General features: G+C 38.6%; 1 protein-coding gene across 4 annotated transcripts in view; it reads right to left on the reverse strand.

The window, feature by feature from the left end:
• Positions 1-2,191: 2,191 nt before the first annotated feature.
• The window catches only part of spast (spastin), a 38,382-nt gene continuing 14,253 nt past the window's right edge, over positions 2,192-26,320 (reverse strand). For 2 of the 4 annotated variants that reach the window (XM_042332884.1, XM_007892072.2), the window contains exons 4-17: positions 23,633-23,728; positions 18,112-18,299; positions 16,046-16,188; positions 15,371-15,464; positions 14,907-14,981; positions 13,424-13,495; positions 12,221-12,296; positions 11,974-12,065; positions 11,308-11,387; positions 8,894-8,936; positions 8,177-8,256; positions 7,768-7,838; positions 5,641-5,681; positions 2,192-4,748 (exon numbers count right to left, since the gene is read on the reverse strand). In XM_042332884.1, the coding sequence (XP_042188818.1) occupies positions 4,620-4,748; positions 5,641-5,681; positions 7,768-7,838; positions 8,177-8,256; positions 8,894-8,936; positions 11,308-11,387; positions 11,974-12,065; positions 12,221-12,296; positions 13,424-13,495; positions 14,907-14,981; positions 15,371-15,464; positions 16,046-16,188; positions 18,112-18,299; positions 23,633-23,728 (1,280 nt within the window). In that variant the 3' untranslated portion in view covers positions 2,192-4,619. The remainder of the gene's footprint in view (positions 4,749-5,640; positions 5,682-7,767; positions 7,839-8,176; positions 8,257-8,893; positions 8,937-11,307; positions 11,388-11,973; positions 12,066-12,220; positions 12,297-13,423; positions 13,496-14,906; positions 14,982-15,370; positions 15,465-16,045; positions 16,189-18,111; positions 18,300-23,632; positions 23,729-26,320) is intronic. The other 2 variants (XM_042332885.1, XM_042332886.1) reach the window with 1 other exon arrangement.

Genomic DNA, 26,320 nt, shown 5'->3' on the forward strand with positions numbered 1-26,320 from the left:
AGAACCTCGGCGTCCTGTTCGACCCTCAACTATCCTTCATCCCCACATCCGTGCTCTGCCTTTCCCCATCTCCACAACATCTCCGGGCTCTGTCATTGCCTCACACCACAGGCCGCTAAGCCCTTCATCTACGCGTTCATCACATCCATCTCGACTATGTTTGTCGGCCTCCCCAACTCCTCCCTCCACAGACTGCAGATCGTCCAGAACTCTGCAGCCCGTATCCTCTCCCGCACCAAGCTCCATGACCCTATCACCCCATCCTTGCTCAACTCCATTCGCTCTCCATCACTCAGAGGATGCAGTTCAAGAACCTGATCCTCACCTTCAAAGCCCTCCACAGCCTTCCTTCTCCCTACCTCTGTGACCTCCTAACCCCCTACCAACCTGTCCACTCCCTCCACTGAGCAGGCTCCGGCCTACTTCACGATTCCCCGCCTTGCCCACCCTACCATTGGCGGGGTCAGCCTCTCTGACCCCACTGTCTGGAACTCCATCCCACAGTCTCTCCATCTCATCCCCTCCCTTGCCTTCTTCAAGACCTGTCTCAAGACCCTCCTCTTCGACCGTGCTAAGTAGAATACTTAGTGCATATATAGTGGACCAGCCAGCCAATGCAAATTACACTGACTGGTTTTAATCTGCACATTTGTAAGGAAAGAGCAATCTGTGTGAGCCATTATACAGATCTGATTCCAGCTGTTAGCTACAGCTGTTAAGACCGGCTTCAACTTGCTCTAACTCACTATTCAACTACTGCACTAACAGGGTGGTCTGAGGAAGGCAGTGGAACCAAATCGGAGGTGGGCCCAGCTGCTTAATACTATTTCCATATCAGATTAACATGAAAGGCATCATCTCAGTGAATATAAAAACAAGGACAACATGTTCCCAACTTTATGTTGGTATAACTATTACAGGTTGTTTATCCAGCTGGCAGAGGCAGAAAACAGCTTAAGTTTAAGATACAAAAGCGATTTGTCTCCCCCCACCCCCCCACTCATTCCCATGAACAGCGCAAGATCATAACAATGTATAATCACTGTAAAGTTCTTGTGTGAATAATCTCCAGTCCTTTAATGTATTGAATGCCTGAATGAACACACGTGCGCACACACACACACACACACGTGTTGACTGCCATTTCCCATAAAAGGAATTGGAGAAGATGGTCTCTTTTTTGAAAAAAGAGATTGAGGTGTGGGCAATGCAATGTTTGCCCATACCCAGTAGCTCTGGAGAAGAGTTTTAACCATGAAATATTGCATTAAAGATTGTTTAAGGTACAGACAGACTAGCATGAAGTTATATACATGTAATGTGTTTTAACATTTTTGAATCACGTTTCAAATACAATTGCTGAACCAATTTCATTGCAGCTCACAGCCCAACGAGGGGACAATCCTCAAGTCTGAAATAAATTTGACAAATCACTTTCAAGTCACAGGTGGACAGCTTACAAATCTGTTCTAAAAGGTGCAAATGGACAGTTCCAGGTGTGTTTGCGCCTAAAGGAATCCAATGGTGGATAAAACGTTATTCATTAAAAAGTAGTTAAATCTTGAGAACCGTTCGAAGCAATGTTGATGGAAAGATTGTTTCCAAGGTAGCACAGCAAATGTTCATTTCTAATGTAAATAAATTGTATACAAGACTTTGTTAAAAATCACAGCATTTAGATAACCTGGCTTGGAATCCAACTGGTTATCAATTACTTTTGCAACAGCAGTGAATCCAAGATGAAACTGACACCTGCAGGGGAAGTTCTATCACTGCAAGCCTTTATCTGAAACAGTGAACATACCTTGTATTTCCAGCTGATCAGATCACTAAAGCATTCAGTAGCTGCAGCAATTTCAGGCAGCTTCTCCACCCAATTTCCCAAAAGATTCCTTTGATGCATCTCACTTTTAAATCTAATAAAACGGTATCATTTAAGTTGACAGGAACTTGTCCAGGTCCTTTAGTACAAGCAAGACTTTTCTGTCAATTCACTTACATTGCATCTTTCAGTGAGAAAGCCTATAAAAATGTCACAGAACAGGGACTTGTTGCTTCTAAAAGGTAGGCAGTCAAACATTTTCCCATAGGGTTCAAGCATGTAACATAATGATGCAAACAGTACCACATCAAAGTCACATACAAATACAACAGACACATCCCCTCCTCCCAATAAAAAGAAAATCCAGACTTCAAATTAAAACTTTTATTCATCAATATATTAGACATTTAAAACAGAAAGGAACCAAGAACGTATCCATGCACATTGATACAAAAACAAGAAAAAAGGGAGGCGGCAAAAAGTACAATACAGTACTTACTGATACATGAACTGTATATTTTCTAAACCAAGTTTTAGGGGTACCAGGCGTTTAGAAATATACAGCATTAAAGTAATCCAAAAAAACTGCTTCCCCTGAATGCCATGCACTTCAGTAAGCCATGTCTAAACGCTCTATTCACATCAAATCAATTCACCAATTTACAAATGTTGTTAAAATCTAATCAAAATTTATCAAAAGTTAGAAAGAATCCACAAATTCACTTAATTGCTTTTTGCTGGTTAAGCTTCACGGTTATTGGGGGAAAAATGGCTGAGATTTTTGTGACGCAGTAAAAAAAATTAAAAGTATCATTAGAAAGTTGCACTGAAGTGTGCCTTAATATTTTAAAAGCACAGATTAAACTAATTGTGAAGGTACAACTATTAACCAGGTTAATTAATATTTCAGTGTTCTCTGAATTCCAGGACACCATTCATTCAATCACTGTGGTCAGTCTCAACAGCACCATAATATTTCACAAGCCATGCGGTGGAACAGCACAGAGACTTCTAGTGGGTAAGCACACACTGCAAGGGAACAATTCCACCTGGATCCAGATTTATTCTTACTAAGAGTTTGGGAATTTACTCTTTTCTTACCATTTCAGAGCATTTAGAATTTTTGGGTTTTCTTAAAGAACTTCATAGAAAACCGGCTTCAAAATTAAGATTGCAATTAAGAATTTGCCTGAATCTGGACATCCTGAAATGCTCAGATAATAAAGTAAATCTAAACTCACGTGGAATTTCCACTCCTATATTTGGGTGTCTCAGAAAGGATGCAACTGCACCCAGGCCTGGATGTCTAAGGTAGAAAGAGGATGGATGCACAAGCTGAGAAAACAAGGAGCTACAAAATAAGACAGGCATATACGAGGTAGAGCTGGTACAAAGATCATTTCTTAAACCTTCTTCGGGAAAAAAAAACCTATGAACCTCCTGGTTTGTTCATACATCTGGCTGCATAGATCCAAGTCCCATGGAAAAGCTTTTCTTGCAATTACATTTTTGTAAAAAAAATGATTTGAAGTGTTTGTGGTTTGACTCTCAAAATGTAAAATGTATGTTTTATAGGCAACAGGACTGAAGACTTATGAAGGACTGAGACTTGGTCCCAAAGTCCAGAAAATCAAATGTGAGCATTTAAAATGCCTGAAATGTCAGAAACCTGGAACAATGACAAAGTCCCTTTCATGAAATCAAAGTCATATTTTACTACCAAATGCCATTAAATAGCAACAAGAAAGCACTTTAACGCCATTACGATGTTCTCTAAACCTCTGATATATGTACAAAATGTATTCAGCAATATAACTGCTGTAGCAGTTTTAAGAGAAGGTTCTAAGGAAGGCTCATTATATATGTACACCTCTGAATTACTGTGAAAGAAGGTCATTCATTCCCAAACTTGATCCTCAAATGGCTATTTTATACAATCACTGATAAATTATAGAACATAATAGAAAAATATTCTGAATTATGCAAAAGTTTTAAATGAAGTTTCAAACTCAGTACATCCCCAAAAGTACAATTTGTTAAAGAGTTTAATAAACATTTGTACCAGATCTACCTGCCATACTGAGCCATTGGCAGAGGCAGAATTAGAACCTTTATTCATGGGCTGATCAGTAAATCAAGAGACCAGCTGCTTGACATTAGGAAAAGACGTGTTTCTGTAAAGCAGATAAACACTCCAAACTCTTTTCTTTTAAAGAATTTTTTTAGTGAGTGCATTACCAGAATTTTATTTGGCACATTAAAAACCGATGTCTGAAGTGATAAATGATGGGACATAAATGCACATTTCTGGTCACTGCCATTTACATTGGATTAGTGACTAGATTCAGAGGACCAAACACAATAGGACATGCAAACACTGTAAACTTAAGGCACCAATCTTTCTACAGTTGTGCTTCTACTCTGTACACTCGGAACATAAACTGTTTGCAGCTGAAACAAAATATACAGATGAGTATTTTGTTTAAAGCAGTCAGACCCCAGTACTTGCCTTCCCCGACCTTCATCGACCACACATCGTGTCTAAGAAGCCGTCACATAGACCAAGTGGTCTGTAAAAAAAATGCATTATAAAGGATACGGCGCGTCACATAGAGCATTCTTTTGCTATACTTTCTATAGGCTTTAGTTCCGCTGATTTCATGTCCAAACCTGTAATGTAACAACTTTGGATGCGGTATTGAAGGCCAGAGGAGGTGGTGCCATTTGTGGCTGACAGTGGGTGTAACTGTTCTTTGACAATGGCAAGTCCACACAGCAATGAATGAAGCTGCTAGTCTCACAAGGTTGCGGCCGTATCTCCATATTCCCTGTTCCAGCGGAGATACCCCTCCAGAGTCTGAGGGCTCACACTACGTTTGATCTTCTTTAGAGAATCCTTAAAATCAGACAGTTGGATACTTCGGACCTAGAGAGGCAGGAAAGATAAAACAGCTTCAGTTACAAATTACATACACACACACACCTCTCTTAAGTTTACAGTTGGCTGGCAGGAATGGATGCAACTATCTGCTGAACCTTTTACCGGAAGGATTAGTTTTACACCCCCCCCATCTTTTAAGATTACGAGAAGGAGCATGGAATGGGTGAATACTCATGTGGAGTAAACACTAACAGATTGGGCTGAATAAGCTTTTTCCTCCATTCTACCACCCCACTGTACAGCAGGCTGAACACCAAGACACTGCACTGAACCCCACTGCACAGCATGCTGAGCACCAAGATGTTGCACTAAACAAACAGCAACAACAACAACTTGGATTTATATAGTGCCCCACACGCAGGGTAGTGTCCCAGAGCGCTTAACTAAACATAAAGGGCAATAAGACAGGATTCAATGAATACAATAAGATGTCAAAAATATTGTTGCAGGACCGTGAACTCTCAAGTATAAAACACTAACGATCCTAGGACACATTGGAGGGCCTCTAAACCACATGTGCATGAAGTGCAGGAGAGGTTTACGGAAGATTGGTCGGGAACCTCAGGCTCAGTGTAAAAGGTATGTTTAGTATTCAAGAGTTCGGTAATATTTTAGTTAAACAAAAAAAATCACTTTAGCACTCCAAGACACTATCCTGAATGAAGGGCGCTACATGAATTGGAATTGTACAGGTGTATTAAGTATATTAATGAATCAATCCAATGAGTACAAACACATTTAGATAGTCCTGTCCAATTCATATTTTGTTATTCTGGGCACAGCCAATGTAGAAATTGGCCTTGCAATAATTTAATAATGAACACAGCAATGTGTACAGCAACATTTTTAAATACAACAACTAATCAGTTTGACTTACCTCACTAGCAGCCATATTCTTCACTTCTTCTGGTTTCAGTTCTGCAGAGAAATCAAATACCGCAGACCTTTAATTTTGTTATCTCAAACTTCAAAGTACAGTAATGAAAGGAATTAACAATGGAAACATACCTCAGCATTATATATATCAAATACAGTGACATTTCTAAATATGGACTCAGAGGAACCAAGAGAATCAGAGTGGGAGTGAGCTCTTGGCTTAAGAGCCCAGAAACCTTATCCAAAATGAAATCAAACCACAAATGCTGGAAACCCGCAGCAAATCCATTAGGTTTGAAAAAAAAAGGTAAAATAGGTGAGATTGTGGGTGTTACCCTTCACTGTCCTAGGCCAAATTGGAGTCTAAACCATATGTGCATGAAGTGCAGGGGAGGCTTAAGGAAGGCTGTTACCGACACTCACAGTAGTGCATCAGGTCCAGGGTAAAAGGTATGTTTAGAATTCAAGCGTTTAGTAAGATTTTAGTTAAACAAAAAACATAATGGAGTGTGGGAGGCACACATAAGAGGTAAACCTATTTTTCCTGTCAGGTTGATCGGATTGACCTGCTGATGGTTCCCAGCATTGGGGGTTTTATTATTTTTAATCTTATCAAGAGATTTGGATTGTGTCCCAAGCAGCATAGTGCTTGTGAGGTTTTAGCCTCTACTGATTAGTCTTGAAAACACTCAAAGGTTTGGCTTTACTTTTATACTATATGTTATCGTGCATTTCATTGTTTGGATTTGATAGTTTCAATTCAGGTTTTGAGGCAGCAGCAGTGGGGTCAGTGATTAGTAGTGCACTACACGCAGTTGTTGTGCAACATTCTGCCAATCTCATACTGCAGGTTTTATGGAGTACTACACAGAGATGTGAGAGCAGCATTTAATACAGGGCAGCCCAGCCAAGGACTACACACAAGAAAACAACAGTAAGATAAAATTCCACATTCAATAGCTTCTCGCTCTGTTATTGCTCAGTGTTTGGTATTAAGTCGGTAACATTAATTTATTATTTTTGACAAGACAAAGACAGTGACTCAAAATTAATTCCGTGGGAAAGTTTACAGAACAAAGCAGAAAGGCTTAAAAATGTTAAGGGAAATTGCCTGGAGTTGACAGGGTATTTGAGCATTTTAACACTCGTGTCGGGAAGATTAAGGAAATCCTAGTTTAATCACACCCCCTACCAAAAAATGCCGTGAGATGTTTGGCAATTTATTCTTTTATACACCAAGTGGGGGGGGAGAGGGGGGGCGATGGGCAAGCAGGAGGGTGAAGGAGATCTGGCTTGGCGAGACGGATTTTCCAGCTAGGTGCAGTTACAATGCCAGTATTGGCACTGTAATTGTTTCAATCCCCTGGGCAGAAGATAGCGAATAAGCTACCTTCTACTTGTGGATACAAACAATCTGGGTCAATACCCCTGGCCACTGCAAAAGCCAGCAAGGCAGTGAGGCTGTGTTGGCTGCACTAGGAGAGTTGGGTCAGGAGTCTACAAATGGGCACACAGAATCTTTTTTATTGTTCTTTATTTGGGTTTTGGGCCCAGCCAGGTTCAAATTCTGGATACCTGGAGTCCAGTAAACCTGGGATTTACTGTATTCTTTTCCAGAGTTAAAAATCTCACTAAAATTAACAATTTAGTGCCACCCAGTGGTAAGAATGAAGTCCAAGAATTATCAGAGTAACATGTACACAGTGACAAAAACATTTCAGGTTTAATCAAATTCCAATTGCCAATATTAATTAAACAAATTTAATTACTTTGCACAGAGAGTACTCGAGTCAAGAAATGAAAAAGTTATAAAAGTAGTTAGTAAACAACCTTTATAGTACAGTACCTGAGTTTCTTGCAGCCTTGCTAAATCTAATATAATTGCAACATAAAAAGCTAAACCTCCAGTCTCTGTAGAGTCTGATAAGGAACAACTAACCAACAACTTTTTTCAACCCCCACAACCACCTTGCCAAATGAAGACTTTGGTATGTCTATGTATGACAGTAGAGCCCTTTATAATGCAGTGTGGGTGTATAAAGTCCCAACTGGTGATATAATGGGGCCCTTCCTGCTCAAAAGGAAGTGGATTTCATAGAAAACAGACCAGAACCATTTCACTGCTTACCTCGGATTGGACCCAATGCAGCATCTTTAGCCAGTGCAGTTAGATCACTCCCTGAATACCCATCAGAAATTCTAAGTAAGAGGAAAGAAAATAAGATTTTTTTTAAAACCCGAGAGGAAAAAAACTTGAGCCACCTCATACCCAGTCCTGTATCTCCATTTTTCATTTGAGAAAGTGACAAGAACAAAGGATGTCCAAAGATGCACTCTTAAGTAAGAAGTCTAATCCTCTGCCTTTAAGAGAATAGATACTTTAAGAATCACCAGTGATGTGCATGCACCGTAAATCAAACTAACCCTACCTTTCTAACGTATTAACCAGTAACTGCTTGCTAAAAGACAAAAGATTTAATTGTTCACGCTCATCAGAACTCTCAATGACAGCATTTGAAGGCTCGTGAATGACTTACTTTGCCAGTTGCAAAAGGTCTCTATGGCAAAGTGGATTCCTATGTTTGGCCAAAAGATTTGTAAGCAGCGTTAATCGTGTCTGGAATAGAAAGGATAGGAAAAAGAAACTAGATTAGTTATGGACTTGAACACGACTTCCAGTGCAACAGTAAGGATATTAAACTATTCTGATGAAAGGACATCGACCTGAAATATCCACTCACTTTCCTCTCTCCATAGATGCTGCCTGATCTGCTGAGTGTTCCCAGCAAATTCTGTTTATTTCAGATTTCCAGCATCTGCAGTATTTTGCCTTTTATTAAACTATTATTCATTTTCAAAAACATTTTAAACAGTAACTTTTCCAACACAAAAAAACATTTCAAGATGTCTTAAGAACTAAATATTTGTAAGCTTTGGAGCTACATTTGAGGGCAATATATTGTGCCACAATTTGCAAGTTACAGTCTGTAATGTTCACAAGGTCACTGATGGAATGTAGAGAGCTGAAGCAAAGTTTCCCTACAGGTAAAGGGAAAAACACTGCAACTATAAGCTCAGAGCAGCCAGGCACTGATGCCCTCCCAGCCACGTGGTTGGAATACAATACATGCTCTTTAAAGAGTTTTTTGACAAATGCTTAAACATGCTTAATATAATAGAACAATTATTTTCTTCTACATGCAAAAGAATTTATTTTTATTATTCTAGGTTTAAAGTTAAATGAGTTTACGTACATTTTCATTTGGTAGTGAGACGTACACCCTCTTTGTAAACCGCCTGTGGAAGGAGGAAAAAAATTAAAACAATCTAAATACAAGCACAACATACAACAACAACTTGGATTTATATAGCGCCCTCCATGCCGGATGGCGTCTCAGAGCGCTTCACAGTAACGGATCCCGGGGCCGAGCCAGGGGGAGGGGGTCGAAAGGCGCGGTCGAAAAGAAAGGTCTTCAGCCGAGAACTGAAAATAGGAAGAGAGAGGGCGAGGGGAAGGGAGTGAGGAAGGGAGCTCCAGAGCCTCAGGGCATAGTGGCTGAAGGCACGGCCGCCGAGGGTGGAACAGAGGACTCAGGGGACGAAGAGGAGGCCAGATCCGAAGGAACGAAGGCAACGGGCACTGTTTTGAGGAGAGAGGAGGTCAGAGGTAGGGGTGTGCAGAGGAGTGGAGAGATTTGAAGACAAGGGTGAGGATCTTGAAATTGATCCTCTCTGGGACAGGCAGCCAGTGCAGTATGGCAAGGACTGGGGTAATCTGGGGTTAAACGTACAGATTTAATCATCAGGTTATACTAAATGTAGCACAATATAAATAACTATAAATGATTCAATTATCCAAGGAAAAAACCTGAAAAAAATTCCAAACACTTGGTGGTCTGTAATCAAATACTAGAGATTTCAGTAATTTAAATTCCTCCACCCTCCATCTTTTGACTGTGCCACATCAAACAGTAATACAGCTGAATGAACAAACAGACTAAGACTATGTGGCATTCATAGATCTGTGTTTATGTTCGTGGAGCACAACTGATTTTCAAGGCTGAAGTGGAACCCACAGCAGCTTGAGACACTTTTTGAATTAAACTGATTTAATTTGATAGCTCACTGGTCAACTACAAGAGTCAAGAAGGACCTTTTGCAATAGGAAGTCAATGAACTAGACAGAACGATGCAGACCTCCCTACATTCTCTCAAATTCTCAAGTCAGAATTGCCATTAGGGCAGACCCCAATGGTGTGGTATTTGTAGAGTTGCAGTTTACAGATAAGGAGGTTAAATTGACTGTGGCCTGTGCTAGGTTTGGAACAATAACAAATTGTATTTATGTAGCACCTTTCATGTCGGGAGATGTCCCAAGGCGCTGGAAAATGAAGGGTTTGTACCGAGAAGGGGACCATTCACCAATATTACTGGTTCTGACCCCACTTCAGCACCATCTACTGGAAAAATATGGGGATAGCAGTCATATGAATGAAGAGTTAGGCTCAGTTCTGGCACACACTACAGCTGGGTGTCCTGCTGACACTCACTGCCAAGGCTCACATATCAATATTAGCCACTTGGACTTGTACTAGAAAGCAACCTGCTATTTGAGGAAGGTGTCTACCTAACACTGCTCCTTTATATCATTGAGTGACTACTTGGCTCAAGTATAGAACTGGAAGCAGGTAACTCGGTCTGCCTTTCAATCAAGTGAGGTGATTTTATTGCTTTTAAACAAAACTATCTTTTACCTAAACCATTACTGCAGATCATACTGCCTCAGAATAGAATGTAACAGCTTCAAGTATGATTGATATTAGTTAGCTCAGGAAACTAACAAATATCTAGGTTTGCAATGTGAGATTCAAGTTCACAAAGTGGAACAGCAGAGAAAACGGCTCGTCTTTTAATTAGATTGTGCCCGATTCATTATCAAGAAAGTAGTCAATGCTAACCTGGGATGCTTTAGTGTAAACTTTTTACAATGAAGCTAGTTTTCTATAACACAATGTTAATGTATTAGGAGCTGGTTGGCTAAATATATCAATCTGATGTGAAAGCTTTAACTGCATGTTTAATTGCAACATAACTTGGCAACTTTCTCCACATCAAATAACTGAGGATCAGCCAGCCAGTTCCTGATAATCTATCATTGTAAATAAAATTTCATTCCAAGTATAACTCCTTCACTGACTAGATTTAATAATCCTTACATTACAGTGAGTATGTGTTTTGTGGGTAAACATGGCAGTCAATTTGCACACAGCAATGTCCAACAAACAGCCATGGAATGAGTAACCAAGTTTATTGGAGGGGAGGAATGTTGGCCAGGACATCAGGAGAAACTGTCTTCTCTTTTCGAATAGTGCCATGAGATCTTTAACGCTTACCTGAACAGGCAGACGGAGCCCCGGTTTAAAGCCTTATTTGAAGCATGCACCTCCAACAAACGCAGAACAACCTAGCACTGCATTGGAATGTCATCTTAGATCTTATAAGTTTCAAGACCCAATGTGGGGCCTGAACCCACAACCTTCTGACTCAGAGATAAGATTGTTACCAACTTAGTCAGACTGACTTGCATGTAACCTCACTCACTGTGCATCTAATAAGTACAATACATCTACCAAACAAATCTCCCCCCTTAACCAATTAAGGTGCTCACCTGAGGACAGCATCATCAAGTTCCTGCGGCCTATTTGTTGCTCCCATAACTAAAACACGATCATCTCCACTAGACTGCACCTATAAAAGTTACTGTATTAAAACACAACATTCTCGGATAGGCACAAACCCACTGTGCCACACAAAATGAGATTATGAATTTAGTTTTCCATTATTTGATTATTGAATTATAATAGCTTTTTTTAAAAAAATCTTTGGCTCAATTGGTCGTTGAGTTTTGTACTTTTTTTGTAATAAATACTTCAAACATTTAATTTGAAGGCACAAGCTCACTTTGAAATATCTCACAGTACTTCAAAATAACTAATTATGTGAAGTGTTGGAAAAACTATTTAGGCAACTATAGCAGCTAATAATAATCCTTGCATTTGATATAATGCTTAATAGCATTTAATCTGCACCAACAAGATGAGCAAATTCAACCCCCCCTCTCAACCCTTGATTAAGGGAGGAATATTGCCATGGACAGCACGAGAATTCTATCTCCCCTTCAAGATAGTTCAAAAGCCAAAGGTTTAATCTGGTTTAATGTCTGACTGAACCAGTTTAATATTGGACGCTCATTTGGGACAGATTAAACCACCATTCTAAAGGTTAAAGAGATGTGCTGTTCAAAGTCTCTGAGACAAGGTTTACTTGCACTCACCCCATCAAATTCTATTAAAAACTCTGTTTTTAAACGTCTACTTGCATCATGTTCTCCTTCTCTTCTCTCGCATAATAGACTGTCAACTTCATCTGAAACAAAATAATATATTCACGTATATTTTATAAAGGGTGATTTTGCTTTGTCAAATAATTTTAGCAGATAATCTCTACATTAAATATTACATTTCGGTGCAAATGATTGTTATAACCATTAGCCAAGTTAAACAGTGAAATTTGGAACTTACCAATAAAAATGATTGATGGTTGCAATTCTCGAGCTACTGAAAAAAGCGCTCTCACTAATTTTTCTCCCTCTCCAACCTATAGAAGAAATAATAATTTTCTGAAATAATTTATCATTTGAATAGCATTTTGTTTTGCTCACATACCTGTCAACATTTAAAACTGATGAATAAATAATTTCATTAAATGTTTATTTTTAACATTAAATTACTCTATAAACAGTTCAGCTTTGCAAACAGAGAATATTAGTAAAAACAGTTTTGGGGATAAGACTTCTGAAATATTTAAAGGAATTATTGGGTAATGGAAATTGGATTAAAAGATCTTCTGTGATCTAATAAACTAAGGGAACAAGTTCAAACAGTACCTAGGTTTGGCGAATCATTTCATGGTATTTGTAGGACATTGATATGTGCAAATTGACTGCCCCGTTTACCTACAAAAGTCACCCGTCAACCTCCTGTACTCCCAAAGGACTATTCGAAATAAATGACAACACCAGATCCTGGTTGCAGTTTTGGAGCGACGGGCTATGAATGAATGAATTACATGCATATCCTGTGAAATGCTTTGAGACATCCTCCTGATGTGAAAGGTGCTCTGTCAAATGTGATTAGTATCAGTACTGCTTCCTATTATCTGTCTTTCTCAGTAATATAAGGGTAATGGAAAGCATAACAGATATATTGTAAGTAATAATAGGTTTGCATAACAAGACAGAAATAACACCTGATATAGTTTTTCCTGTAGTGCAGGAAAACGATCAACAACTCAATCAACAAAACCACCTGCTGCAAATTTTCACAGAGGCAATAATTAATGGACATTAGATTTTAATATTACACAAGAAACCAGAAACCCCATAGGAGAATGAACAGACAAGAGCATTTAATTAATTTACAACAGGGTCTAAGTTGTGGTGTTTAATGGAATTTCTTCATCGACCCTTGGGAGTTCTACTCCAGAAGTAATCATTTCAGACCCGAGCTCTTGTAAGTCAGCATGACATAATTCCAGTTACCAGGAGATCAAACAAACATTAGTTGTTATGAGCCAGTCGTCACACCAAATGGATACAGTTTTGAGCATGCAGAATCTCTCTTTATTAAGTAGGACAGTGACTTCATCCAATATTGCTCAAGGAGGATCAACAGTTAAACCATTAAATTATCCAATGACACTCAGAGCTAAAAGTGCTTACTTACGTATTTGGAAGTCAGAGTCGCTGCGCTGATATTAAAGAATGTTGAATTGGATTCAGAGGCTACAGCTTTGGCCTATTTAACACAAGAGTTGGTGATAGTGATTTTGAGAATGTTTATTACACGACACTGCATATTAAATCGTGTAACATACAAGGCATCTCAAGGTGGTTAATCTTGCCTCAAAAATAATCATTACACTTTAGAGTAATTAACTGTAAAACATTTTAGAAGTGTTAATGTGATTTGATGCCATAGAAAATACAAGTCTCCCCCCTTCCTTTTCTAGAACGTTTTGCTCATCCTCACATAGACTGCGCCACTTTAAAATACAAGATTCACCTGTGCCATTTTATTTGAACGCAATGGCTTTATTACAGCAATGTTTTCATTTTCTTCTCTTTCAGACCCACACACACTACACATACCCCGGCCATATCCATACACTTCTAAGACTTCCAACTTAGCTAAGCGACCACTCATCATAAATAAGATGGACAGTGAGCAATAGCAGGCTTTTCAACCCAGATACCAATATATCAAATTCCATCAATACCAACATCCAGACAACAACAACAACTTGCATTTATATAGTGCCCTCCATGCTGGGCGGTGTCCCAGAGCACTTTACAGAGGTGGAGCTAAATGTCATGTTGGTAGGAATCAGGAACTCAAGCCCCAGCCTAAAATTTACTTTCTCTTGTCCTCTACCTATTAGCAGTGCCTCATTGTCCTCCAGGTTGAGATTGGCTAATGCAAATCTAGCATCTTCCTGTTATATAGTCTTAGTACTACATACAGTGCAATTAAGCACAAAATATCAGACTTCTGAATTTCCTCATCGTGTACCATTAAATCATCTGCTTTGCTTTAAGACTACTACTTTAACACTACTGTCAAAAGCAAAGAGCATGGGGGATTTCAGTCCTCAGGAGCACTGCTGTAATTGAGTGCATCATTCTGTGTTTATAAAACAGTTTCACTTCAAATCACCCCATTTAAGTGACCAGAATGGAAGCTGGATTTTATTAAACACGAGTTCTGGAGACATCTAGAATTTGTAGTTCAACCAGAAATAACCCACAACTCAAAACAAATCCCCAATCCTCTCCTAGTTTATAATTCAGATAAAGCATTCATGACTCGTACCTGCAAGAAGATGTTATTCTATATAACTAAAATAACTCTGGTTTGAACGTCAAATGTGAACCAACCCAAGAGGCAGTTTTAAAAACTTGCAACACCCATGCCTTTCATGGAAACACTATGACTAATGGATGTTTAAAGCAACACAACCTAAATGATACTTATATAAAATAAAACTCCAACATTCTGAACAGTCTTATGATTTGGANTTTTTTAAAATGTTTTTAATGAGAATCCAGAGGCTGCTCCTATTAGTAGCAATTATCAGCACTGGTGAAGACATTCTTCTGTTGTACAAATACAAACACTGTTACATTCCAAAGAAGAAAAAGATATATACCAGCATGGTTTTCCCATTTCCTGGAGGCCCAAACAGCAGCAATCCACGAGCAGGAGCTCTTAGTCCGGTAAATAACTTAGAGAGAAATAGGTAGATTAGAAAATTGATAATTGAGGCAGCTGTTCATTGGCCCCAACCTTCCAAGCTACTGCTCAACTAGTATCTGTTCCAAAATAAATTGAGGCCTGAAGCTGGGGGGTGGGTGTTGACAACAGTTTACTGCCTCTTCAGAGATGTAGCTTTAAATCATAGCTAGAGAACAATAATTCAAAGTTCAAAGCTTTGTCTCTAAACAAATTTAGCTTATATTACATTGTCAAATCTATATCAAATTTCTTCCTGAATTTTTAATGAAATTTTAATGAGTAAACTAGAGCTCAATAGGTTTCATTGCTGGTTGCTATAGATGCATCAGATTCAAAGAAACAAAATAGCAATGCTCTGAGGTGTCTGGTTTTACTTACCTCTGGTCTAAGAGATGGAAGAATGACAATCTCTTGCAAAGCCTGTTTAGCTAACTCTTGTCCAGCAATATCATCAAATCGGACAGATTGTGCACTATAGAAGGAAACATGCACAGAATTATTCTACAGTATTTCCTTTGATAAGGAGTTGCATTAATTCTGAAATCTGGATAGCAATCATATGCTGTTATTTATACTTTTAAAATTGTTCAGGTGGAGGTAAGGGGCAGGGGAGTTCAGAAAGTCTAAAAAGAACAGGTCCAATTTCTGGAGGTGAGAGTTCTATTATGCAGTCATTATAATCTAGTTTGTGGCCATAAAACTGCAGAACATTGTCCTCATGTCTAAAATAATGCTGGTGACTTCAGTGAGGCCCCAATCATCCTTTCCCTCCTGCCCTGCACTGCAACTGGCTTGATACTCATTTTGACGTAGGTAGCTACTTGTAATCATATTTTATTTTCCACAGAATAAGAAGATTTCATATTGCTTCAATCAACAGGAATAATACAAAGGGCTGTAACCAATCAGTGCAAGTTGTTGTCAGCATTCAAGCGATACCAATACTACTCATGAATGGGAGACCCAATTTCTTAATGATCAATCCCTGGTTTAACTATCTTGATCATTACAGACATGGGGATTGCATTCAGAAATGAGATGACATAAATTTACCTGTCCACAACTTCATTCAGGATTAGATTTGCCAACTTGCTGTCAACATTTCGGAAATTTTTCAAATCCTTTTTCTTTCGTGGAGTTGAAACAGGAGTGGGCGGCTTGTTGCTTGGTCGAGGGGTGTTTTTTGTAGAAAATGTCTGTGAAATGTGAATTGACATTACAGGTGGATTTACATTATGTAGTTTCAGTCATACTGTTAAAGTTACAGAAGACTAAACCAGCTAGACATCTGAAAATTGTACACATCAAACATAGAAAAAGAGAACCACGTCTTCTAAATTAAAGGCAACATTAGGAGGTGATGTGTGTTCAAATAATATCAATTACAAAAGTAATCCTTGACCAGCTTATTGAAGTCTGAACCTTGAGATGTGTTGCTGCCTTGAAAGATAGCAAGACTCCTCTAATTTTCTTCCTTTTTCCATGTGATCCTAAAAGATTGCTGCCAGGAAATTTAGGAATTACTCAACCCAACTCTCACATCCACATAGAAATTACAGGATAGCAATCGGAAGTACTTTTTTCAGGGATCTATCATTGATGAGCTATGACCTAAACAAGCTCATCATACATGTATGCCAGTTTTGTTTAAGGTGTAGCATAGCGCTGCAGTTACACCTGGTGGCCACACCAACTCCCAGTGGCACGCACTCAGACAAAGCCAAGGGAACAAGATGGCGGCGATAATGGATGATGCCGCGACCGGCGTTGCCATTCGGCTGCTTTTCCCACTGCTCCTGGGCGGCCCCGAGCTGGGCGGGGCTATGTGGGAGTTGGGCCGGTGGCGGGTGACGGTTCCCTCGGTGAGGCCGCGGTGTTTCCGGCTTCCTCCGCGTCACTTCCAAAGTTTCCCCGAACCTCAGCAATATTGTTGTCAAATACACTGTGTGTCACACAATAACCGATTGACGTAGAGACATGATTTATACCTCTTCGGAAAGGTCTTGCATCTGGCAGTGTCATGGTCATATTTTTGGGGGCGGGGGAATCTCTTTTCATTGATGAGCTATATGAAAAATGCTGTAATTAAGCCCCAAAACATAAGGTACGCATCGTATTCTGCAACTACGTAACGACAGAGGAAAGCACACTGTTCAGAGAAATACATCTATATTCTGCAACAAATTTATGGCACCTTTTTCTGGTTGTCATGGGAGTTAACGTCCTCCCATGTTGGACAGACAGAGACTGAGAGACACACACACAGACAGAGAGAGAGACACAGACACTGAGGGAGACAGAGAAAGGAGTCCTCCCAATGAATCGTTCCACAGGGCTCCTCCCAGCTGAGTATAGGTAAAGACTAAATGTCTGTCTGTGTGTCAATCTACATTCCACATTGGATCCTTTGTTTGCAAGTGAAGCTGTATCGGGTACAGCTGGTAATATATAAAGGCAACAAGGGCCTGGGAGCGGCCAACTAATGGACCAGAGGCATATGCAATACATCTGAACAACCTCCAGGGCAGACTTATGCCTAAATCACCACTCCAGATAACTCATCGCTGAGCCCTTTTCCCTTGGAGTGATGAGTTATCTAGAGCTTACTGTACATTGAATTGACGTGGAAACTGTTTACCTTGTACATATCATACAACACAACAATGGTAAAATTCAAAGTAGACAATGGATCTAAATTACAATATTTGGCAGTTTTGGTAGTCAGGATAAACCTAAAGACTGCTCAAAGCTGGAGTTCAGTTTGGGCAAGGCTAATTACCACTCTTTTTTCTCCAACACTTACATTACAACCACATTTTATTTAAAATAATCTGCTGCCTTTAACAGCTATCCTTAATCTTCAAATAGAGAAAATTCACAAGTTGAATGTGGACTGTACAATCGATGTGAGGCTAATAATAAGCCTTTCTCAATCACTGAGCTAAATGTCAAAGTTTTTTTTTCCCCCCCACTCTGAATCAATCCACAGGCCATAAAGCATTAAAAAAACGCTGCCTGTCCTTGAAGTTGAATATCATTTTATTAACCAAAACTTCTAATAGTATCCATATCAGAAATTACAGGCATCCAAGAGCCTCAAGACAAAATTGCATCCTTACCTTAGCAGTAGACGTACTGGGCTGAGCATGCGGTCGTGAGGTGCTTGAAAGATTAGATATTCCTCCATGGCTCTGGGTCCTGTGATGGCCAAGTTGTCCTGGTGAACTAATTTTTGTTGTGTACTTTGAACGAGGAAGGGAATTACTTTGAGTTAAAGGATCCCTTTTCTTTGGAACAGCTCCACTTTCTATAGTTAAAGAAACACACATTGTAGAGTCTAAAACATTGAAATTGATTGAATAATTATTTACATTTATATAAAGTTTACAGAGATGAGGAAAACATCTAAACATTTCCACTGTCCTTTCACAGAAATTATTCCTTCTATTTTTTCATCTGAAAACAGACTGCTGCAGTAATGTATCTGTGCCAGCAGATGGAAATGTGTGACAATGTTTGGAATCTTTTCTACATTCCACAAAAATTATTTGTTATTAATCTTCTCTTTCTCCCATAAAAGGGAATTGAAAATGAAACCTGCTCATTCGCACGACAGATAGCTTCTATGTAAATCACTTCTTCCCAGGCAAAGTCCAAGCATTGGCTATGAAGTACAAACTGGGGTACATATTAGACTTGAATACTTGTTGACTTTTTTTCAATTCCTAGTTTCAGTACAATGTCAGCACTAGGTTGCAAGAAATGTCTCCCAATCACTAAGCCAAACCATTCTATCTCTACCACTCTCCAGCTTAATAACATGGGGGAATATTTAGCTGCTTGTCCTTAGCAAAAGCATCTGAGAAATACAGTAGTTGTAAATGAAACCTACAAATGGATCCATTGTCATCATCCTTTTCAATGACCATGGCTGTCATTGCCCAAGTGTGGACACCCCCAACTCTCTCTCTCTCTCGCACTGCACACACACACACATATAATTCTGTCATTTTCTTTCATGATCTCCTCAGTTTATTTAGTGCTGAACAATTTATTGTAGTGCTGAAATAAGAGTCAAAAATTAGTCAGATAGCTAGGTTTTGAGAAATCAATTATTGTGTGCAAACGAATAAATTCTAACCATCTATTTCAGCATTTTTAAAAATTGTCTAAAGTAACATTTGTGATATGGATCATTTAGTCATGCAGCAGACAATATGAATAAGTTAGTGACTATATTTGAAAATTCATCAAAAAAAATCATGCAATTGTGCTATGTTAATAGGGACAGTATGATTTTTGTTTTGTTTTCAGCCTTTTTCACAGTAAACCTGGCAAGTACTTTTGCCTAGGATTTGTGACAATAGTACCTTGATCTACAATCACAAGTAGACTAAAATAGTGTTAAGAATCAATGCACAGAAGTAATAATCTTCTTCTAATTTTTTCTAAAGCAACAGGGTCCAGAAATACAAATATGCACAAAGGATCGATGTGGCCAATATAATCCCATTGCAAATCAAAAGTTAAAGCAAAATAAATACTGTGCAATTGTGCTTCACAAACATAAAGCAATTAAAATATCAGAAGCCACACTTGAGAACAGTATATCACACCATGTACAATTTGGAGACGTTGCTTTCACTGGTTGCAACATCTGTTCAACCATACTACAAGGCTTTCTGTCCGCTCAACATATCCACTTCAATACCAATCAAAGCTTCAGTTTTATCAACAATCACAGTGGTACCTGAATTTGGTTTAGGGAAAATATTCACTTGCCAAAATGGTTTTCAGATTTTGATTGAACCCCCATCGCCCTCAACTCAGGTGCCAAGCCAGGATTGTTAAGCAATGTGGGACATCCTCCCAATGTGAAAGGCCCTATGTAAATTTGTATTGTATTGAATAAACAGCACTTTTTAAAATAATACCCTGTATATGTCTACAAACAAAACTCTTCCGTTTTGTGTCACTGCTGTTTATTAAATGCACCATTAATTCAATCAAAATAGCATTGGAAGCCCAATGTGATGCACTATTGAGCAGTTGAATATAGCTTCACACTCAGCTCTACATGTCTCAGTCAAGCTGCCAATGGAACAAAGTGGACACCAGACACTACCCTAAGGGAAGGGTACAAATATCAGATTCCATGCCATCATTCCAGGCTTTCAAAACAACACTTTGGAAAGCCCTGGGTCTGGGTAACCCACCCAAAGTCTTAGCCGGGGAAAGTACATGGTGCAAGGAGATAAAGAAAGGGAGCAAGAGAATGTAACCTTTTAAAAAAACATTAAAAAAACATTCTGAAATACAAAGCTCATGTACAAGTTTCTCCTAGTTTTAAAACCTCAACTTAATGTATCAACTATTAGAACATAATATTGCCAAATAATGTGGTAGAAGCAGAGTCTGTTGTAGATTTCAGATGAGAAGTAGACAGGACCATGAAAGAAAAGACTTGAAGGGATATGGAGATAGGGTGGGACAGTGGGAGTAAACAGACAGCTTGTTCTGAGAGTAGACACGATTGGCTGAATGCCATCCTTCTACTCTGTAAATGTCATATTCTAAGAGAATTTCTACAACGTATTTTCCGGTTTATCCACACACAGCAGAGCATGTTGTGCTACAATTGCACAGGTGCTGACATTGCATATTTTCCCTCATCTCACCAATGAATGCAACTGAGCTGCCTGAAGTCCTTGTCTCAATTGCTAGCTCATTGTGATTCAAGGATTATGTACATCTGTTTCAAGTGAGGTGACAGTTTGGACATCATTCCCTAAATGGTCGAAGTCCACTATGTACTTGGCATAAGAAATTAGTATTTAGAGGAACTTTCTAAATAGATCAAACTGGTAAACACTTGGGTCAGCCTGCCCTTTAAGCTCAGTTCCCCTGATTCTTCAACACATTTATCTGTAGGATAGTGAGCCAAGAAGTTCCAGGTTTAATTTCTGGTGTGTACTAGTTAGCTGATCCAAGATCGGGCAAGTGCGGATAGCACTCGCTATAACTGGTTTTAGCATCAGAGACCAGAGAAGGGAAAAATAGCATTGATTCTTACTCTCAATTCTTAGCATGCTGCTGAAGGAACACATCTGTGAACAAAACAGGGTTTGACTCCTCCCCAAAAATCAGTCAAACCGATGGGCTATATTAAATAAAAGTACAGCAAATCCTTGCATGGTAACAAGTCAATTTGCCAAATCACAAAAAAGGACAGCAAAATGCCAGCAGCATCCGGGATGCAATGAGTAAAGCAGGTACTATGGGGAGGGGCATTAGAGCTATAGGCATAGGGGGAACAGAAAAGAATACAGAAATTGGAAATGGAGCATAACATTTTTGGTAACTCATTATTTGCCTTGCAAGCCACATGGTTCACATATTTACTGCCCAGGTATTGCAGTTCCAATCTCTCTGTTATGAGAACCAGATCTCCAAACTCCTGCAAAATGCCAAATGGCTTGCGTCAGCCAAATCTGGCACGGTAGATTGTCATAGCAATGGATCCAATATTCAATAGACATTTTTGTGCCACCCAGCAAACACTAACAGAGCTTACAAGTTAAAGTGGAAACATTTGTTCACTAGCATTCACTCTCCAGTGACATTCCATCTGTTGTGGAATGTCTGCAAAATATGTTGGGACTATAGGTCCATCAATATCATGTTCAATTCGAGTGCTTGTGGCATTTGTATTAATATAGTATTTCACATGCCATATACCTAAGGATCTTTCAAAGCCCATCAACCAATCTCTCTTTATTGCAATGGAAACTTAGTCCAACTATGATTCCATCCTTTGAGCCTGGGTGTGCAAATGTCTTAGAAGATAACAGTTACTGGCTTCAGTTTGAGGCCTAAGAGTTAGTGAATTACAAGTGATCTCTGTTGATTTACTTTAGTCTAAATATACAACTAGGCTGGTCATTCGCAAATAAAGTAAGAGGTAGATACAGCCCACAATCGATCAACTGCCAAGGGTAGATTGAAACAGACAAGGGGAGTTTTTGAGCTGTCACTCACCATATATAAAAGTTTAAGGCAACAATAAACAAAATCAAGCCAGATACCTCAAACATTACCAAATAAGTGGTGTTCAGAATCCATGATGATCTCCATGATGATCAAGCCACTTTTCACTGCCTTGGTCAGGAAAGCAAATGTACACAGATACATATTTTTCCCAATGTCAAGTGAGGAAAAAACTAGGTTATCTCACAACATCAGTCCAACATCAACAACTACTTATTAAATCTCTACTGATTGCATTCTAGCTGGGATACCTAGAGCTTCTCCACTTTGTCAATCACTCCTATACATGTATTGATTTACTTTTCTAAACTTTTTCCATCTCTCACTACTTAATTTCTCAGATCCCTTTAACCACCAATCTCAACTGCACTAGTAAAACTATCACCTATTTGGCATCATCCGTGAACTTGAAATTGCAAATGGTAGCATCACACAGTAACTAGGATTGCCCTGCCTGTTAGGACTTTAGCGCACAGAAAAGGGAGCAGCATGATCAACAAGTATAAACCACACAGAACCAAGAACAGATCCTAATATATTAATTTCAGATTTCAAACTCTAGCTCAATTTCCAATCAATCTATTTTAAAAGCCTAATATTGTGGAAATTCTAAATTCCAACATTGGATCTATTCTGTTCACCAGTAGTTTCTACCTCAAATAATTCCACTAGATTTGTAAATCGTGAGCTATTGCTTTTAAACACCAATGGCTCAGCTTTTGCCTCCAAGCTCTTTTAACAAACACTGATAACCTCTGATCAATTTTCCACTATCAATATTAAACTACATATGTGTACAAGTTGTGCATCAGGATTATGACCTCAACTGGCCTTGGGTTAAACTCAGTATTTACAGGCTTTTGGAAAACATCAGCCAGAGCCTCACCAGTTTCTGTAACAATTCTTAAATTATTTCATAGATTATAGGGGCTTTGTAGATATTTGAAGCTTTGAATTATAACACAAACTTTAAGAGTGTTTTAACTTATGTACCAATATTGAACTGAACAGGCTAGAGCTGTGTGGAGTGAAATACAGTTAGTTATTATTCTCAACAGATATTCTCTCTAATATGCATGCAAGCGGAATGCAAAGGATGTGCATACATTACCACATAAAGCATTGTGTGCATTCATTATAATACATAAACATGCATGTATACATGCATATATATATATATATATACCCCAAAACGTGCATGAGGACATTTAGAAAAATATGAAATCCATAGTGAATGTATTTTTCCATGAAATAGAAGGTGCAGTGGTTAAATGAAAAATACTAATATGTTAACAGTAGCTTGCAAATTAATAGGCAATTCTATATTCCACACAATTCCTTTGCAGATCTTTGCAAAAAAAGCGAGAGGAACATAGCTCAATAGATAAATTAGTGGCCGAGATATCTTGTTGCCTGGCAAGAATTCATCCAAACCACACAAATGCATTCTTACCATTCAGAGTCACTCCTTAACTGCTCATCACATAATATGTATAATATCTGCAACACAATCCTACTGAAGACATATTTTAAAATCAAATTGTTTGTCATCCAACAAAGAAACCATCGTTTTGTTGGCCATCGGAAACCCACCTGACTGGAGCCGCGCGCTAGGGCACGGCAGGGCTGTGCTGTCTCTACAGACCTCCCTCTCAGGCTTGGAAACAAGCGAGCATGCTAGCATCTGCTCTATATGACATAATAGGTAGGCACAAACAGAAACAGAATAAGTACAGACAAAACAAATGAGAAACAACAGGAGAGATTATTTTAATAGATTCTGCTGCAAAGTTTAAGAGCTGTTATTCAAAGTTAAATCCCTTGACATTTATACTTTGACTTTTGTAACTTTCACCCGATTCCAGTCTAGCAGCATTCAAACTGCTTAATGAGAATGCTTAAGATGCAAGAGNAAAAAAAACAGAAACAGAGAGGGGTCCTGTTTTTTGTTTCTTAATTTCCTGATTCAGGTTGACTTCCACATTGTGGTAGAAAAATGAACTACTGAAAGATTTTGGATTGAGGCGAAGGCTTTATTTACCATTGTCACCAGGGAGAGCCACTTTCCAAGCCTAATAACAGACTATCACAGTGTAAAACTCATTCATAGGGGAACAGCAATTGTTTTCCATCTCGGCACAGGATCCAAAAGAGACAAAATTGTGAGATCCAGGTTTATGCCAGCTATTGGTTATTCCACTCCAGCTCTGGATGTTGGCATCTACTATATGTATTTCACTTGAAGCTTGAAAGTTTTTACTTGAAACATATATAATAGTGTACTATATTGCGAATCTTAACATACAACATTTGTGTTGCAATTCTTAGAACATTTACTGGCCCCTCTAATAGTAATTTCAAGCATACCTGCCCAAATCAGACACCACTCCTTTATAGTTTACGTTTATGAGCAATAGTAACTGCAATGGGGTGAATAGATTTACAAAACCAACAGCAGCTTAATGAATTAACACTTGTATTTATATCAAAATACACACCACAGGAATGAAATTACATAAAACCATGAATAGCTATAAAAATTCAAAAAGTTGTAAAAGAAAACAATCGCAATGTGAAGTCAGTCCTTTTTTAAGAGAAACATTAAAAAATGTTGCTATAAACTGAATATTTACTAGACGAGGTATTCGACTCCCTCCTGCACCACTCTAAATTGGAAGAATTTAGAAGTTATAACCGTTTTGAAAGAATTCAGTAACAAAAAAAATCCACTTGGAAAAAAATTTACATAAATAAATATTCCAATTAAATAGGCCAGAAGGCATTGTGCAAAGGATAGTCTGGCACTTTTTTTAAACCAAGTACCTGGAATCAAATGTGCTAAAAATTAATATACATTTACGTTTTAGCACTCAGTCAAAAGACTGTATATTTTATTCTATAAGTTAATCTGTTAAGGTCCTTTAAAGTGTTGATTTTTAGCCATCAACAACTAGGAAACAGAAGAACATACAGCCTATTTACGGAGTTTTCTTAAAAATATTTCCAGTCATTAGAATGAGAGATGTCAGTGGCAGGCAATGGGAACACTTCTAGCACTCAGGATCAAGAATTCCCCAGTCGGTTACACACACATTAAACATTTCCTCTTTCCTGTACACCGTTGTGGAAAATGGAGAGGTTTAAAGTGCTATATGTAAAAATATCAACAAACTGTAACTTCACCAATGATCATGATAGGTTCTACACCTCCCACACCAGCCATCCTTATTGTTTCTCGGAGCAAGTCTACAAATCGTGTGGAGTATCAAACTAAACTCATTTTACATAAGACCCTTAAAGCCAGCAGAGAGAGGATTTTTTTTGTCTCAACTGTCTGTGGAGCATTTGGATTCAGCCTCTAGACTCAAAACCCAGAAATGAAAAACAGGGATCATGCTACCTACTTCCTCCATTTCAATACATTTCAGCAATATAGATCCACCATACTTTACTCTTTCTTCAAGCAGCATTATACAATTTCACAAACCTGAGCAAAAAACTATTATAATGAAAGAAATTTGCATTTCAATTGTTTACATTCAGAAGATAATTCACTCTTGACCTTTAGCAATGCAGTTGGAAATGGTTTGTAGATCTGGTAAGGTTTTGAACCTTGAAATGTCTGAGTGGCAATTCTGATGCTTTCAATATTTCAATAAACATAACTCATAATTCAATGTGCAATGTATCTGATTAGCTTCTTCAAAAAGGATGTGCACCTCACCCCCAACTTCCTTTTTTTAAAATAAAAAAAGGATTTTATTTCTCCTTATGAGAAAATGTCAAGCATTGAACAGGTCTTGAATCCCCGAGTAAGTAGCAATTCTCTGTATAGCACAACTACCCAAGGCCTATACCTGAGGTTTGTATCACCCACTAGGTCTGAATGTTTAATAAATTCAGAAATTCCTCCACGAACGCAAGATCAAGTACTTAGAGAAAACTTTGCTCAAATATTTAAACAAACTCTTAGAAAATTACACAATAAAAAGAAACAACCTAAAAACAAAAAAGGCAGATTCAGAATGCTTAAATGCAAAAGAGGGGGAAGCAGAAACTTATGTTTCAGACTTTCATATCCGATTTAGAAAATCGCAGTAATTGTGCCAAGTTAGATTTGATTTTTAAAAAATCCCATCATTATACAGCAAACAGCCCAAGTCACAAGATCACTGTGAACTACAGAATGCTCTAATAAGTGACAAGTAGTGGCATTCCCTGGGGCAATGGTACGAGGAGGGTTCTCCACAACAGCAGCATGATACAGAACACTTAGAACAG

The sequence above is a fragment of the Callorhinchus milii genome, unplaced genomic scaffold (genome assembly GCF_018977255.1).
Source record: "Callorhinchus milii isolate IMCB2004 unplaced genomic scaffold, IMCB_Cmil_1.0 Scaffold3, whole genome shotgun sequence".
Classification (NCBI taxonomy): domain Eukaryota; kingdom Metazoa; phylum Chordata; class Chondrichthyes; order Chimaeriformes; family Callorhinchidae; genus Callorhinchus; species Callorhinchus milii.